Source organism: Patella vulgata, chromosome 3 (assembly GCF_932274485.2).
Source record: "Patella vulgata chromosome 3, xgPatVulg1.2, whole genome shotgun sequence".
Classification (NCBI taxonomy): Eukaryota; Metazoa; Mollusca; class Gastropoda; family Patellidae; genus Patella; species Patella vulgata.
Window position 1 is genome coordinate 2,557,796 of NC_065881.2, and position 19,201 is coordinate 2,576,996.

General features: G+C 39.8%; 1 protein-coding gene across 3 annotated transcripts; it reads left to right on the forward strand.

Annotated features, from left to right (window-relative positions):
- Positions 1-52: 52 nt before the first annotated feature.
- On the forward strand, positions 53-19,025 carry LOC130010530 (protein suppressor of hairy wing-like). Of its 3 annotated transcripts, none has more exons than XM_056099621.1 (7): positions 53-191; positions 5,128-5,493; positions 11,871-12,592; positions 14,402-14,551; positions 15,838-15,893; positions 16,460-16,676; positions 18,121-19,025. In XM_056099621.1, the coding sequence occupies exons 1-4, from the start codon at positions 150-152 to the stop codon at positions 14,436-14,438; spliced, it is 1,167 nt and encodes a 388-aa protein (XP_055955596.1). In that variant the 5' UTR covers positions 53-149; the 3' UTR covers positions 14,439-14,551; positions 15,838-15,893; positions 16,460-16,676; positions 18,121-19,025. The 3 variants fall into 3 exon arrangements, 2 of the variants coding, with proteins under 2 accessions (XP_055955596.1, XP_055955597.1); XM_056099622.1 differs by having other exon boundaries at positions 58-91; XR_008787585.1 differs by lacking the exons at positions 53-191; positions 5,128-5,493 and adding an exon at positions 5,683-6,117.
- Positions 19,026-19,201: the final 176 nt, after the last annotated feature.

Below are 19,201 nucleotides of genomic sequence, written 5' to 3' on the forward strand. Positions count from 1 at the left end.
CGTTTCGTGTGAAATTCTGTGTTTCAAATTTGAATTTGCTAGAGTTCGTCAAGGGAATAATACTAGATCGGAGGAGAATGTTATTACATCAGTAAGGGGAAAACTAACCTAATGTTTCTGTCGGCTCCTTTTAGTGGTTCACGATTTGCATGCAAATTAAAATCAACTGTTACCAACAAACATTTTGCATGGTAAACCTTTGGACTTCAAAATAATGTCAAATAAATTATTTCAATTTAAAAGAGGTCTAACTAGGACTTACATGGTTCAATTTTATTTCAATAATTCGCTTGCGCATAGGTTTTTATTGCAATCACACAATTGGACTCAATGACAGACAGTCTAATTCAACGCAAGAGTAGGCCATAGTGCTGCTGCCTAGGAAAAATTTCCCTCATAGCACACTGTAGCATATGCCGGACTTCATCAGTAGGACGTTAAACCCCCATTTCATTTCTGATCCTCAACCATTCGGTCACCCAGCCGAACTTGAAAATCATGATAAATCATCATAACTACTAGGCCTATAGTTTGAACTACAATTGCAGGTCTGTATTGGTTGTAATTACCTGGAACTTACTGGCATGGAATGACTCAATATATTTCCTGTGTGCCTGTAAAATAAATAAGTCTTTGTATTTGATGGTTATTTTTCCTATGTTTACATCATGTACTGGTAGGCCTATAGTTCAGTACATAAGCATAGAAATAAATGGGAAGGTATTGACTCGATTTTCCAATTTTCAAAATGATGTATGCTATTTGGAGTAGAACCAAAATTTAAACACCACAGTAATGCATATTCCACGCCCTTTCCAATGGTGACAATTTCCATAAATTTAATTTTTTTAGTCACATACATGTGCCTATAATATGATAGTGACAGTGTGATTAATATAAAAGTCATATGCAGGCTACCAATACACCATGAACCAAGGACCGGTTAAATTTTCGCCATTTTGTCGACAATGAATTAAAAATCGGTTATTAAAAGCCGGCAATAACCTATCCTATAGGCTAATATATTAACATGCCCTGCACCACTGGTGGTAGGCCTACTGGTAGAACTTGGAAGTTCGTTGACGTTAGCTGCGAGAACATATAATAAATCTGAAGCGTTGAGATAATCTGACGTGTGAGACGTTACTATGGTCGATTAATTGAGCAAGGAAATTGGATTATTCAGCGATAACAGCATATACCGTACCTCTTTCTTTTCAGGGGCATTTTAGGCCCCGAGTCAGACATTTTAAGATTACTGGTCATCTGATCTGATTGAATTTCGCGGGGAAAATCAAACACTCGGTCAAACAAAAGAACTCTGAATGCACGGGCCGCTTACACCAAGGTAAAGAAATGCGTAGGACCGTCCTCGATCTAGCGTTCTCCTACTAGATCATTGTGTCATCTGGAGAATATCTTCTCGAGGGTTAGGGTTAGGGTTCGGGTTAGGTTTATAAATTACATGTCAAACGTACAAATTGAAGCTGTAACAACGGTGGATTGTGGCTAAAACTATTCTGAAGGGTTAGGGTTAGATTTGTGGGTATAAACACTGACAGATATTCTACAGATCGGTCAAGATCCAGTTATCGGTTTGCAGTAGATTTTTTGGAAATCTCGTTAAAAAATCAACAGTAAAAAAATATTTTGAGAAAAAAAAATGGATATGATATGTAAGTTTAACGTGTTAGCAGTGCAGGTAACTGAAAATTGTGAATTTTGCTGTCGGCTGAAAGAAGCAAACAAGTTGTCAACATTTGGCTGCATCGAGTTGTTTTGTTTAGATTTTGAGCGGATACTAAATCACTGGAATTCACCGGAATTCACTTTGCAAATATCAAAATTTGACCCCAAGGCCTACCTCTTTACATATATTTTGCATTAATATTAATAATAAATAATTGAAAAACACCGATGATCACCGGAATTCACTTTTAAAAACATATAAACACCGGAATTCACTTTAAAAAAATGGGGGGGTTGGATGGCCGAATGGGTAGCACGTGCGCGCGGCGCTGTATCATACAGTCTGTCATTGAGTCAACTGGTGGGATTTCGATTCCCCGGTTATACGTGACAAGGGGTAGGGTCGCCTGGCCTACCTCGTGGGTTTTCTCCGGGTCCTCCGGTTTCCTCCCACTGCTAAAGACCCCTATGCTCAAGTGAATTATTGAAATAAAATTGAACCATGTGTTAGTCTCGAAATGACCTAGTTTGAGTCGAGTTGAGGTTAAACCCCATTTCTCTCTCTCTCACTTTCAGGGGGGTTGGATGGCTTAGTGGTTAGCACGTGCGTGCTGTATTATTAAGTCTGTCATTGAGTCAACTGGCGTGGTTTCGAATCCCCGGTTGTACGTGACAAGGAGTAGGGTCGCCTGTCCAACCTCGTGGGTTTTCTCCGGGTCCTCTGGTTTTCTCCCACTGCTAAAGACCGCAAGCGAATTAATGAAATAAAATTAAACCATATGTTAGTCCCGAAATGACCTAGTTTGTGTCGAGTGGACGTGAAACCCCATTTCTCTCTCTCTCCCTTAAATACACCAAAAATGACTACTACATACGCCTTTTAGATTTAACTTGGCTCTTTGTAAATTTCACATAATTGTTCATTTTGGGACTAACACTTGGTTCAATTATATTTCAATAATTCACATGCGCTTATGGGTTTTTTGGGGAGGGGGCAGAGGAATCGGCTGTCACTACATGAAGATCTGACCAGTTGTACTGGGAGGTCATGTCAGGTGTCATACAAGCGACTTTCGACCCTATGAAAGACATTGATTAATCAATCAGCTTTAACGTTTCTAGGGGTTTACCCACAGTTCTGTGAAGATCACGCCAAGAACTCGCTGTAACAGACCATTTCATTAGCTAATTCCTCACATCAACTAGAACGCCTGTTACATAACAACTCTTCCAGTGTAGTAAAGAAAAGAAAACAAAATTTTGAACTATTAAAAAACATGAAACGAAATAGGATTTATAAAGAGCTGTTACCTTAAATGAGCCTACATATTTCATGTAGCATATAGTCGATCATGACTCGTACTGGCTTTATATAACTTTTGGGAAATATCCCCCCTTATTTTTAGTTTCTTTTTTATACGCCTACATTGAAATGTGGTCATATATTCAATTGTGTCACCCCCGTCCGTCCATTCGTCGGACCGGCGCCCACAATTGCTTGTGGACACTCTAGAGGCCAAAGTGAAAATCTGATTGACATTAAATTTATACACAGTGTTTAAGGTCATGAGACAAAGAATCCTATTGATTTTCAGCAATTTCTGATAATTACTGCCAGAGTTATGGCCCTTGGACACTTCAAAATATCTTGTGGATGCTCTAGAAATGAAATGAAATGAAATAGGGTGTGACGTCCTACTGTTCTGCTCCTAAACTGGGCTAATGAAGACGGGCATACGCCATACAGTGAGCTATGAGGGAAATTTTGCCGGGCAGTGGCACTACGGCCTACTCTTATATCAAATTCCAACTGCCAAGGGATCTTTTACGTGCATGCCAATGTGTACACGGGACCTCGGTTTTTCGTCCCATCCGAATGACTAGACAGCTGTCCTTGTCAGGCCCTCCGTCCGGCATCAATGACAAGGGGAAACCAGTCCACGCTGGAAAATCTGGATGAACTTTCTCGGCCTATGCAGGGATCGATCACCCGACCTCCAGGATAGCGAGCCAGCGTCTTACCCACTTAGCCATGTGATCCCCGGATGCTCAAGAAGCTAAAGATGATATCCGATTGACTTCAAATTTATACAGTGTTTGAGGTCATGAGACGAAGAATCCTATTGATTTTCAACAATTTCTGATAATTACTGCCAAAGTTATGACCCTTGATCACTTTGAAAAATCTTGTGACTTTCTAGAGGCTAAAGTTATTATCGGATTGGCTTCAGTTTAAGGTCTTGAGATGAACAAGTATATTGATTTTCAATGAATTTTGATAACTTGAACAGCTAAATCCATGATATTAAATGTTTCGTATACTAAACGTTACCATGGGGCAGAACTTTATACAAACCAAACAAATTCTAGTGATTTTCTGATAATTACTTAATGAGTTGTTACTCTTAATCTAGTTGACTGCCCGGACGATTTAGCTGCTGTCGGCATATGTTTCGTTGCATTGGGGGGTTCGATCGCTGAATGGTTAGCGTGTGCGTGCTGTATCATAAGGTCTGTCATTGAGTCAACTGGCGTGGTTTTGAGTCCCCAGTTGTACGTGACAAGGAGTAGGGTCACCTGTCAAACCTTGTGGGTTTTCTCCGGATCCTCTGATTTCCTCCCACTGCTAAAGACTCCTACGTGCATGCGAATTATTGAAAAAAATTAAGCATATGTTTGTCCCGAAATGACCTAGTTTGTGTCGAGTGGATGTTAAACCCCATTTCTCTCTCTGTCTCTCTCTCTCTCCTCTCTCTCTCTCTCTCTCTCTCTCTCTCTGGACTTTCAGGGATCACGTGGCTAAGTGGGTAAGACTCTGGCTCATTGGCCTGGAGGTCGGGTGTTCGATCCCTGCATTGGCCGAGAAAGTTCATCCAGATTTTCCAGCGTGGTTCCCCCTTGTCAGTGATGCAGGACGGAGGGCCTGACAAGGACAGCTGTCTAGTCATGTGGATGGGACGAAAAACTGAGGTCTTGTGTATACATTGGAATGCACGTAAAAGATCCCTTGGCAGTTGGAAGTAGGCGATAGTGCCGCTGCCCGGGCAAAATTTCCCTCATAGCACACTGTATGGTGTATGCCCGTCTTTATTAACCCAGCATAGGACTTTTACGGCCGACCTCCTGGATCCATTCACTCGATCTGATATGTACAGTTGTTGTGTGGTGCAGTAGCAGATATTGGACAGGTCAGTCGATTTGCACTGGCCAAGACAGTTAACATGGATTTTCCACAGGGTTCCCCCTAGTCACTGGTGCAGAATGGGACACTTGTCAGTCTGATTCCAAATCAGAGTAGGCCGCTGTCCGGACATAATTTCCTACATAGCACACCGTATGACATATGCCCATTTTAATTAGCCCAGTCGGAACAGAACAGTAGGACATTAATCTTGATTTCATTTCAAACATTTAGAAATATTTTTTTCTCTATTTTAGATAAAACAAACTGAACAAGTTGGATCAGGAAAGACTATCACAATGCCTAGAAGAAAAAGGAGCAAAGGGATTAAAAATTTACAACAACATTGGCGTAAATGGCGTGATAGCATTGCAGATAAGCCCCTTCCTGATTCAACAAATGAACCCCTTCCTGATTCAACAAATGAACCCCTTCCTGGATCACAAGATCAACCTCTTCCTGGATCACAAGATGGACGCTTTCCTGGATCACGAGATGAACCCCTTCCGGGATCAATAGATGAACCCTTTCCTGGATCAATAGATGAACACTTTCCTGGATCACGAGATGAACCCCTTCCGGGATCACCGGATCAACCCCATCCTGCTTCAAGAGATCAACTGGTATGTTTGATATCTACATGTAAGCTTATCTACAAAAAAAGAAAAGCAGTTCATGTTTTTTTTTTGTTGTATATTTTTTTTTTTGGCTGAGAAATTTCATCAGCTGTTTCTAGGGTGACCCACCATAAATAAATATCTCCATATATCTCCATATATCTCGACAATTACGCCACAATATTTATATATATGCCAAGCCTTAAATCAGTTTCACACAATTATAGTCACTAAATAAACGATCATGTTGTACTTAATAAGCTATGACCATTAATCATCTATAAATAATAGACTGAAAACTGGTTCCAAGTGTCGTCCATAACATCCAGACACTTTTGAGTAAAAGATAGGTTACGTGCCCTTGTTTTGAAATTAGTCTCGCTTAACCAGTCTATTGACCATTCTACGTCTGATTGACAGGTCGGGATAATCAAGACTACTTTTTTACGAAACATAACAGAAAGCTAGAACAAGAAATTGAATTTAGAAATAAGCACGTTAGGTAGCTCAACAATCGTTTTAAGAACCTTGTAAAAGTAAAATGAAACTACTGCTAGTATCATGTTCCTGTCTAACCCGAGTGATTCAGAGATATTATTTGTACTAAACCAAAAGATGCCGCTCTTAACGGTACAGTTAATGATAAAGCGATTTAAAAAATGAAACGAACGTAATTTCTAAATCTGCTGTAATAACCAAGAAGCTTAATTTCACTGCTATTCAAAATCGTCAACAATAAATTTTTTACGGCTGTAATAGTTGATAGATTTGTAGAGAATTGCACGTGCCATGGTTATTTATAGTATCATACTGTCAGAAAGTTGGTCTCGGCACGGCGAATGTGCACGCTTCAGTGGTAGTCTCGAACTATCAGCGGTGGACTTTATTTCTGTAGAGTACATGGGCCACCCTACTGTTTCCGACGTGGTTTCGCCTTGTGAGTGGTGCAGGATGGGAACAAAAGACTGAGGTCCTGTGTACACATTGGTGCACACATAAAAGATCCCTTGGCAGTTGGAATTTGATATAAGAGTAGGCTTTTGCGCTGCTGTCCGGGCAAAATTGCCCTCATGGCACACTGTATGACATATGCCCATCATCGTTAGCCCAGTCAAAGCAGAAAAGTAGGACGTTAAACCCCATTTTATTTCATCAGTATTTTTTCAGACAATCCTTCCCTTATAGAAGATTGTATGGCTTATGCCCGTTTTCATAAGCCCAGTTGAAGCAGGCTTGTAACAATCTATACCCCGACGCCCGGGCCTACCAAAATTAACTTACAGGCTAGTGATCTATTTAACCGTACTAGTCCTGGGCTAGTGCCCTTTTACTGGTTTGTAAATTAATCTAGAGATATAGATAAATAAACTGTAAAAACATCCTACATTTATTTCTCCAATTCCACACAAAACTCTATTATAACAATAGATTTTCTGTATAAAACTTAGGGCAGTATGGACATTTTTAGTACCTCGTTGATTCATTCATTCTTGACATTTTTCTCCACCTTGCACTCTTTGACAAGTCACATATTCACCAGTTGAAATCAGGTTGATTTTTTTAAAAAAAAAAGCCTACATAATATTTTATAAGATTGGTTTTGACATAAATATTTGAAAGCATGCCATTGGATTTTCAAATACAAAATAATTTTGATTATTTAACATGTCCGGTATTTCCAAAGAATTTACTACACGTGTTCGTTGCACATGGCATGCTCAATGGTACCCTATCGACACACAGCATCGTGCTCGAGTGATAATGTAAACAATTTTACTATCCTGTCTATTTTAATATTATATCAGCACATCAAACTGATTTCCTTTTGAGACTGTTTATAGAGTGACCAAGTTAATAAATACTGTAAAACAATTAACTTGTCAATCAGTCGAGACTGTCTCATGCTTTGCAGTAAGTACTTACAATAACATAACGCACCGTATTCCGTATACAACAAAACTTCAAGTGGGAATTTATAGACGTCAATTTCCCGTGATATATTACAAAAAACTGAGTAGCCGTTTACATCCTTAATTGTTAGGCAATGAAGTCTACGATCTTTATTCAAAAACATAGGTTGGCAGGTAACAAAACAAAACAGGCGCCCAAATATTGAAGATCAAAGCTTGTACCTTGTCGAACTACGGACTAGTGGAAATTAATGCCGGGCTAGTGTCTGACAGTAGACTAGTAGCCCATCTAGTGGATTCAAAAATGTTTTTATGCCCCTGGTAAGCACGTGGGCGCTGTATCATAATGCCTGTCATTGAGTCAACTGGCGTGGTTTCGAAAGGCCAGTTGTACGTGACAAGGAGTAGGGTCGCCTGTCCAACCTCGTGGGTTTTCTCCGGGTCCTCCAGTTTCCTCCCACTGCTAAAGACCCCTACGGGGAATCGAATTATTGAAATAAAATTAAACCATATGTTTTTGTCGAGTGGGCATTAAACCCAGTTTCCCTCTCTCTATAAAGTCTTGTTTCCATTATTGTACAGTGTACTATGAGGGGAAATTTTGCCCTACAGCCTACTCTTGTATCGAATTCCAACTGCCAAGGGATCTTTTATGTGCATGCCAATGTGTACACGGGACCTCGGTTTTTAGTCCCATCCGAACGACTATACAGCTGTTCTTGTCAGGCCCTCCGTCCTGCATCACTGACAAGGGGAAACCACGCTGGAAAATATGGATGAACTTTCTCGGCCAATGCAGGGATCGAACACCCGACCTCCAGGCTAGCGAGCCAGCGTCTTACCCACTTAGCCACGTGATCCCTGAAGAGAGAGAAATAGGGTTTAGCACTTGACATGGAATGACCCACAGGGGACTTTACTCCTTTTCACGTACAAGCAGGGATTCAAAACCACATCATGACTCAATGAACCATTCAGCCAGTTCGCTCCTACTGCTCAAGAAATGACCTAGTTTGTTTTGAGTGGATGTTAAAACCACTTTCTCTCAATACATAACATTGTTATAACTTTTATATATACTATTCAAAAAAAGTAGGGGATATTTGATTTTGGGGGCATAATACTAAAATATGCAAATGACTACGAAAAAAGTCACTATAGAACCTAACAGAAGAAACATTTCCAGTTACATGTGACGCCCAAACGCACCAATAGCTACCGCATGGAATGCAGGTGATGCTTGGGATCATCATGGGGGTCCAACCCAAGATTTGCACGACTCTGACTTTGAATGTTACAGTCATTGTGGCATTGAATTCCAGGGTGGAAACATCAGTTTAATTGTTTTAGTGACCAGAAAACAAATTTTGATATGCGTCGGCTTACCCAAAATGAAAGGTTACGTGCCCTTGCATGCTACAGATCGGCACAACACAGGCGGTTGTGGCGCGGACGATGAATGTTTCTCAGTCTGTCATAAGCAGGCTATGGTCCAGATACCGTGATACACAATCTGTACAGGACAGACCACGCTCAGGTCGACCAAGGGCGACAACTCAAGCCCAGGATCGATTTATCCGTACCTTGGCCTTGAGAAATCGTGTCATCACAGCAAATCAGATCAGCGCTCGTCTTCAAACAGACACTGCATAGGGGTCACCTTCGCGCCCGACGTCCTCGCGTGATCCCTTGTTTGAGAGATCATCACATTCAGGCAAGACGTCGTTGGTGTAGGGATCGTCAACACTGGGATAATCGACGCTGGAGCAATGTGATGTTTTCAGATGAGTCAAGGTTCACTGTTGATTTTTTGGACAGACGTAAGAGGGTGTGGCGTCGTCGAAACGAGCGCTTCCAAGACGTTAACGTCATCAGACATGATCGATTTGGGGATGGTTCTGTTATGGTGTGGGGAGGCATCACTGTTGCTGGAAGAACGGCTTTACATGTTGTTGCAGGGCGTGTTACAGGCCAGTACTACCGGGACAACATCTTGGCAGTCCATGTTGTGCCGTTCGCACGACGTCATGGCCGCCGTTTCATCTTCCAGGATGACAACGCAAGATGTCACAGGGCCAGGATCGTTACAGGTTACCTCAAACAACAGAACATCACCACATTACCTTGGCCAGCACTGAGTCCCGACCTCTCCCCCATCGAGCATGTCTGGGACATGCTTGGACAGAGGTTACGTCAACGTCAACAACGTCCTGCCAATGTCCAAGAACTTGCTGCTGCGTTGTAACAGGAATGGGACAATCTGGACCAAAATGACCTTAGACGTCTCATTAGGAGTATGCCACGTCGGATCAATGCTTGTTTGGCAAACAGAGGAGGATTTACCCGTTACTGACTTGGTTGTGATGCTGTGGTAACTTTGCTGTTTGACCCCGGGTATCATTTTACCCTTATAATGGTCAGTCTGTGCCTTACTTAGTCTAACGATCATTTGGAATAAATCGATGAATGTGAACTTCATTTCATTTTGTCATTTGTTTCTTCGTCAGTTTCATTAGGTGACTTTAATAACACTTAAAAATCAAATATCCCCTACTTTTTTTGAATAGTATATTACAGGAAACTAATAATATAACTTATCACAGGAAACTAATGATGTTATAACTTTTATATATTACAGGATACTAATAATATAACTTATCACAGGAAACTAATGATGTTATAACTTTTATACATTACAGGAAGCTAATAATGTAACTTTTATATATTACAGTAAACTAATGATGTTATAGCTTTTATATATTACAGGAAACTAATGATGTTAAAGCTTTTATATATTACAGAAAAATAATGATGTTATAACTTTTATATATACTATTCAAAAAAAGTAGGGGATATTTGATTTTGGGGGCATAATACTAAAATATGCAAATGACTACGAAAAAAGTCACTATAGAACCTAACAGAAGAAACATTTCCAGTTACATGTGACGCCCAAACGCACCAATAGCTACCGCATGGAATGCAGGTGATGCTTGGGATCATCATGGGGGTCCAACCCAAGATTTGCACGACTCTGACTTTGAATGTTACAGTCATTGTGGCATTGAATTCCAGGGTGGAAACATCAGTTTAATTGTTTTAGTGACCAGAAAACAAATTTTGATATGCGTCGGCTTACCCAAAATGAAAGGTTACGTGCCCTTGGCATGCTACAGATCGGCACAACACAGGCGGTTGTGGCGCGGACGATGAATGTTTCTCAGTCTGTCATAAGCAGGCTATGGTCCAGATACCGTGATACACAATCTGTACAGGACAGACCACGCTCAGGTCGACCAAGGGCGACAACTCAAGCCCAGGATCGATTTATCCGTACCTTGGCCTTGAGAAATCGTGTCATCACAGCAAATCAGATCAGCGCTCGTCTTCAAACAGACACTGGTGTGAGAGTGAGTGGCCAGACGATTCGGAATCGACTGCATAGGGGGTCACCTTCGCGCCCGACGTCCTCGCGTGATCCCTTGTTTGAGAGATCATCACATTCAGGCAAGACGTCGTTGGTGTAGTGATCGTCAACACTGGGATAATCGACGCTGGAGCAATGTGATGTTTTCAGATGAGTCAAGGTTCACTGTTGATTTTTTGGACAGACGTAGGAGGGTGTGGCGTCGTCGAAACGAGCGCTTCCAAGACGTTAACGTCATCAGACATGATCGATTTGGGGGTGGTTCTGTTATGGTGTGGGGAGGCATCACTGTTGCTGGAAGAACGGCTTTACATGTTGTTGCAGGGCGTGTTACAGGCCAGTACTACCGGGACAACATCTTGGCAGTCCATGTTGTGCCGTTTGCACGACGTCATGGCCGCCGTTTCATCTTCCAGGATGACAACGCAAGATGTCACAGGGCCAGGATCGTTACAGGTTACCTCCAACAACAGAACATCGCCACATTACCTTGGCCAGCACTGAGTCCCGACCTCTCCCTCATCGAGCATGTCTGGGACATGCTTGGACAGAGGTTACGTCAACGTCAACAACGTCCTGCCAATGTCCAAGAACTTGCTGCTGCGTTGCAACAGGAATGGGACAATCTGAACCAAAATGACCTTAGACGTCTCATTAGGAGTATGCCACGTCGGATCAATGCTTGTTTGGCAAACAGAGGAGGATTTACCCGTTACTGACTTGGTTGTGATGCTGTGGTAACTTTGCTGTTTGACCCCGGGTATCATTTTACCCTTATAATGGTCAGTCTGTGCCTTACTTAGTCTAACGATCATTTGGAATAAATCGATGAATGTGAACTTCATTTCATTTTGTCATTTGTTTCCTCGTCATTTTCATTAGGTGACTTTAATAACACTTAAAAATCAAATATCCCCTACTTTTTTTGAATAGTATATTACAGTAAACTAATGATGTTATAGCTTTTATATATTACAGGAAACTAATGATGTTATAACTTACATATTTCAGGAAACTAATGATATTATAACCTTCGTATATTTCAGGAAACTAATAATGTTAAAACATTCCATCATTGTGTTTTTTGTGATGAGATTTTTAAAGAGTACAGTGATCTAGATCTTCACTATGAACTACACGTGAACAAGAAGATCCATGTTGAAGGAGAAAAAATTGACAGTATCGTAAAACACCGCAAAAGACATGTTAAAACGGGGCAAATTGCTAATGTTGTAAAACTCCGCAAAAGACATGTTAAAACGGGGCAAATTGCTAATGTTGTAAAACACCGCAAAAGACATGTTAAAAAGGGGCAAATTGCTAATGCTGTAAAACTCTGCAAAAGACATGTTAAAAAAGACGATATTGATAATGCTGTAAAACTCCGCAAAAGACATGTTAAAAAAGACGATATTGATAATGCGGTAAAACTCCGCAAAAGACATGTTCAAGAAGAAAAAATTGATGTGGAAAAACTTCACAAGAAACATGTTAAAGAAGAGGAAATTGATAACTTGAATTATTTTCAGTGTAACTTGTGTGAAAGAAAATTTGATTTATACACTGATTTAGAAGAACATTGTAAAATACATATGGAATATGAAGAATCTCCTATCATAGGACAAAATGTTAAAGAAAGCGAATCTATTGCAAGTACTTTATATCAATGTACATTATGTCAAATTTGCTTTGAGCAATATTTTGACCTGGAAGAACATTGTAAACTTCATGGATATCAATGTACAGGCAGAGTTAGGTCTTCCATTAGGTACATGTATATTTAATGTATATTCTATGTTAGAGGAAACTAACGATGTTAAACCTTTCCATCAGTGTATTGTTTGTACCTTTAGACAAACCTTTTAGGAGCTGCGGTGGCTAAGTGGGTAAGCCGCTGGAGGTCGCGAGTTCGATCCCTGCAGTGGCCGAGAAAGTTCATCAGGATGTTCTGATGTGGTTTCCCGTTGTCAGTGGTGCAGGAATGAGGGTCTGACAAGGACAGCCGTCTAGTGGTTCGGATGGTACGGAAAACTGAGGTCCCGTGTACACATTGGCGTGCACGTACAAGATCCCATGACAGTTGGTATTCGATATAAGAGTAGGCCGTAACCCCGCTGTCCGGGCAATATTTCCCTCATAGCACACTGTATGGCGAATGCCCGTCTTCATTAGCCCAGTTCGGAGCGGGACAGTAGGACGTTAAACCCCATTTCATTTCATTTGTATTTTGTACAGGTCATTTATAAATCGGGGCCACGGGGGCTCGGTGATTTAAGTCGCTGAAGCATTAACAAGCAGGTCCGGGTTCGATCCAGGCGTTGGCCGAGAAATGTTCTCTTGTCATTGGAGGACGTAAAAGATTCCATGGCAGTTGGAATTCGATATAAGAGTAGACCGTAGCGCCGCTGTCCGGGTAAAATTGCCTTCATAGCACATTGCATGACGTAAACCCGTTTTCATTAGCCCTGTCAGAGCAGAACATTTTATTTGGTTAACCGCGGTGGCGAACTAACTCATTTCATTTCCTTGACAAGTTTAGAAAATGGTTCTTAGTATTGAAAAGTTCACAAATAAATGTATTTGCTTGATGGGTCGTCGCAAAAATACAAGTCTAAACCCAAATAATATGACACATTAAGGGCAGGGGTTATAAAAATTAAGATGGGATTGCTTCCTTGTACGACTTTGATGTAAAAGGACCCAGACACATACTTTTAAATCTGATTAAAACACGGTCCTATTCGTTTCGTTTTTTATAGTTCAAAATTTCGTTCTACTTGTCTTCACAACACTACGATCTGGAAGAGTTGTTATATAACAGGTGGTCTGCTTGATGTGAGGAATTAGCCAATGAACCGGCCTGTTACAGCGACTTCTTGGCGTGTTGTGAATGGAACACTATAGAAACGTCAACGCTGATTGATTAATCAATGTCTGACGTAAAGGGTGAAAAGACACTCATATAACCCCTAAAGCGACCTCCCACTACCGTCAGATCTTCGAATAGTAGAGGCCGTCGAAAGTATCAAAAACGAAACGAAATATAGATCTGTATTTTAATCGGATTGGAGTGAAATGTTTGTATTCTATAAACGTAATGTCTAACACATTATTTGAACCATGTATGTTTTTTGATTAAATATTGGACAGCTTTGAGATAGCAATAATGTAGAATAAATGCTTGCATTGTTTAAACTACATTTGTTAAACTAAACATACATTATGACGTCACATTAATAATGATGTCATTGTAATAATCATATTAAACATAGATTATGCAAGAGCTAAATCTGTCTATTGCAGGTTTTTCTTTAGGCCTAAAATGTTATCTAAATTATTAATTACACATTTATTAACAAAACAAGACCATAATCGACTCTCGATGGCATCGGATACTCGAGATTTTAACTAGATTAGAACGGTTCGCCATTTAAAAATTTAATGTAAAATTGGGAAAGCGAGGCTAAGTCCCCATTTCAATATTTCTTTTTTCATCATCTAATTTTTAATTATTATAGCAAGAATGGCCAACTCTTTATTAAAACTCTTAACTAATGTATCTTTAACTATTCCCCAGATTCAAAAGAAAATACATCCAAAACAGTTTTCTGTGAACACTGTGGGGTTCTTCAGAAGCAGATAAGAGAATTAGAAGCGAAGCTGGATAAAGCCAACAATAAATTGGAAGATAGTCGATATGTTGATATACCTGTCAATACCTACACAGGTATGTACATTTATATATACCTACAGTGTTTTATCAAAATTCAGATTTTTCACTCAAATTTTAAAAAAACGCCCTTGAACATGTGTAACAGTTTGGTCCTTAAAACAATTTTGGTTCTTTGAAAAATTGTTACTTTACTCTGTCTATAGAGTCAAATCACACACACTTGATGAACGTGAATAGATAGTTATACATAAAAAAAAACCCAGTGATATTTTGGTAAAATCATAACCATTGTCAAGATATCCATCAAGTTCTGTCTGTTAATTGACCTATGGTTGGTAGGCAAAATAAGGGATTGTCTCCTCCTTTAGTCCTGTGAAATAAAGAGATTTATTCCACATTTGGGATGGAAATTAACGTCAAGGCTATCTAAGACGTACAGAAATTAGGGAGTATAAATTAGGGTGTAGAGCGAAATGGATCAAAGCTCATTCAGATATTCCTAGCAGCTATTATTATTGAGGACGAGGAACATTTAAAGCCATTACAGCTTAGCAATAAAGTTGTAAAATCATTGATTCTGTAGTGTTATTACGATCATGAAGAAACAAGTCCGATAGCTTGTTAAGCCATGGTCTGGCTAAAGCTAGATTTGTCTCGAATGAAAGCAATACTGATGGTTTGCTCCACTGATGTAAATCTTGTTGACCATTTAGGGAGCAATGGTACCTTAGTAAGACGTTGGCGTGCTAATCTGGGGTCCCATGTTCGATCCCTGTGTTGGCCGAGAAAGTTCATCGCGTGGTTCCTCCTTGTCAGTAGTGCAGGACAACAGAACAACGTATGGCAGGTCAGATTTTGACGAAACGCCACGGTCCCGTGTACACATTGGTGTGTACATAAAAGATCCCTTGACAGTTGGAATTCGATACAAGAGTAGGCTGTAGAGCCACTGTCAGGCAAAAATCCCCTCACACTACACTGTATGGCGTATGCCCGTCTTCATAATACTAATCGTAGCAGAACAGTAGGACGTTAAACCACGTTTCATTTGGAGACAGTCCTTACAATCCTATAATCCTCTAAGTCAGTTTTCAAAACTAAAATGTTTAAATTTTGAATGTTTGCTGGGACAGGTAGAGGCACCTCAAAACAAGGAAAGTAATATGCCTCGACCAAGTAGACCTCCCCACTTCCATTATGTAGCTTTTATTTTCAAGTGAAATATAATACAATTTCTAAGTATTATTGTGTAGAAAATATAAACCATTATTCAGAAAATATGAAACTATCGTTAAAACATGTAAATTCTGATTAACGAGTCGTTATTATATTTTTTACAGACACCGTATTGCCCTGAGCCTGTAGAGTTAATAAAAGAGCAGCAGAGAAATATAAAGTAAGCAGGCCTATTTATAAATCGGGGGGTTGGATGGCCGAATGGTTAGCACGTGCGCGCTGTATCATAAGGCCTGTCATTGAGTCAACTGGCGTGGTTTCGAATACAAGGAGTATGGTCGCCTGTCCAACCTCGTGGGTTTTTTCCGAGTCCTCTGGTTTCCTCCCACTGCTAAAGACCCCTACGAGCTACGAGCAACACCCCCCAGTCTATTTATAATTCATTCATTGTTAATTTGTTGTTTCAGTTTCAGTAAAGTCCCCCACCCCCACCCCAATAAGCAGGCCTATTTATAATTTATAGTAACGCCCCCTAGTTCCCCCCCCCCCCCCTCACCTTTGTTTCATTTTGAGTGATGCCTGTATTTGGTTGTCGAGTGGTTTTGAATCCCCGCCTGTACGTGACAAGGGGTAGGATCGCGAGCGAATTATTGAAGTAGTACTGAATCATATGTTAGTCACGAAATGACCTAGGTTTGACACACCCCCCTCTCTCTCTCTCTCTCTCTCTCCCCGCCCACCGCCCCCACATCTATTTGTATACATAGCTATATTATTTTGTTTCAGATGATTGAACTCTGTCATGGGTATGGTGTGTTCATATATCCATCAGATCTCGTCCACGTCAAGAAATTATTCGAGAAAACAAAGAGTGGACAATCCGTGACTCGTCACCTTCTGAGCGTCATGTTTACAAAAGAAAAGCTATGTTTTGGTTCAGTATCAAAAGATCCTAAACCTGGTCTGGCGTCATTGGATGCAACCGTAGTTCAAGCCATAAGAGGTAAAATTTTGTTTTCACAGTGTGGCATGGTTACTATGGTGCCAGCATATTAACACCACGTTCGATCTCGGTGTAGGCCGAGAATATTTTTCGAAATTTTCCATTCCGGTTTCTTCTTGTCAATGGTGCTGGGCGGTGTGTCTGACAAGGACAAGATCTAGCTCTTGTCAATGGTGCTATGGGCGGGGTGTCTGACAAGGTCATAATCTAGCTCTTGTTAATGGTGTTAGCCGGGATGTCTGACAAGGACACGCCTCTAGCTCAAATGGTTAACAGAAAATCGGGATTTATCCGTGTCGTGCTAAAAAAGGCGCTTGACAGTTGGTTCAGACCCTGCACTGTAACAAACATATCCATGTAAAAACGTAAAAAAATTACGGAAACAAAAATTACCATGAAAATTTTATCCGTATTTATTTATCCTTTAATTTACAGAAATTCCTTCAATTAACATAAATTCCATTTGGTAAATTTTGTTTCCTGAGCATGAAGGTGATAAAAATTTCATTGAACGAACCATTGACTTTATACGTGTGCATTAATGACTTTATTTACTGTCCGCTTCCACCGAAGTGATATCGCAGGAAATCTTTAAACGTAACCTCTGTTCGCTAATATAAGAATCGAGAGCAAGGTATCACAAACCGCTACTCGACGGTGGTTGGAGGCTTTCAGATGTGAGTTTGCGGTATTATCAATTTGCAGGTATGTAGACGCTGTCATAGAGACAAACCGACTTACACTGGCCAACCGGTTATACTATCCAGATTCAAGCGTGCTTGATTACCAGATACTACCTTTTCACACACGCAGCGTTAAAACATATTTTTACACATTTATGAAAATACTTACAATCTGATTACCGTATGATGAATAACAATAAACTTTATAGATCTTATAAATAATGGAAATTAGATATACATGTCAATTAATATACCAAACGGTACAAAATATGATTCTTCATATTATGGTTAATATATTGAAATGAGTACTTTAACATGATAATTATTAGGAATGATTATATATGTATACGATTACTTATCGGTACCGATAACAGAATTACAGAAGGGAATAAAACATTATATCCCTAATATTCACGAAACCTCCTGGTCATTCCACCATTTATTCCGTAAAATAACAGAATTAAGTCCATTATAGAAGGGAATAAAACATTGTTCCCTAAATGTCACGGAAATTTCCTGTTTAATATTGAATATTCCACTGAAATAGATAAAACACGTAATTTGAAGAAATAATTTATACTATTAACACAATTTCTCCAAAAAAGTCATCAATTGACAAAAAAAGGTGCTAAACTACTGAATTCGCTCACATTAAAAATGGATATTTTTTACAGTGTGGGGTTACCCAGCCCATACCTAATACATATTAGCCAACTAGACTGAAACAATGGCCATTTTATAATGTATGTTAATCATTTCAGATTACTGTGTAGCAATGTCAAAGGACAAGAACGTGGCCATTAATCAAGCTCTTCACAACAAATTAACCACGTACAGATATAAGGCGAGGTGTAGGGCAACAAGTCCTGAATACTGATCATTGACAGTGCTTATCTAGATGAAATTATGGATGACGAAACCCCCGTGCTTATTGAAGGAGTCAAGTCGCTAACTAACTCAATATTATCCAGTCTTCGACAATGCAAACAGAAACGATTGATGTTTCAGTCAAAATGAAAATATTAACATTGGCACTTGAATTGCGTGTAGAATGCTTCGGGTACCATTTGCATTAAGGGACTCGATGAAGGAGACTTAATATATCCCACGTAGAAGAATATCACCTTTTAAATTCAGACCCTTCGCGTATTTCGTCAAACATAACTGATTATAAATTACAGTATAATAGAAACGATTGAATGTAAATCAGGTTATATATATTCATAATACATTATTATTTGTTGCGATCTATTTGTGTCCATTACTGGGTGCCACAGAATAGAGATTTAGCTCTTTCTGGGTTGATTGCTTATTATATTCAAATACTAGATTGGTGGGGAAAACCCGTTCTTATTTAATCAAGATGCTGAGTTGGTGGAGAGATTTAAGTCCAAGAGTAGCGGAAAGATATCAGTAGAATATACCACAAGTTCTAAATACCGATTATTGATAGTGCTTTTATTGCTGGGTTTGTGGGGGAAACACCGGATTGTTTAGTTAAAGTGCTGGATGGTGGGGGATACCCTGTGATTATTTAATAAATATACTGGGTTGGCGGGGAACCCCGGGCTTGTTTAGTTAAAATATTGGGTTGGTGGGGAAATCCCGGGCCTGTTTAGTTAAAATACTGGGTTGTTGAGGAAAATAAATTTATCTTTAAATTGAATCCGACCTCTGTTTTATTGTCTCTGAAACATTTCCATCGCGGCGCCCTAACCTAACCAGGCGGTGTGGTGTGTTTCATTGACTTGAAGACCGTGATAAAAGTGACCGTAAATATAAAAGTAAATATAAAAGTAAACATAATCAATCGCTGTTTTAATGAAATGCAAATATGCTTGT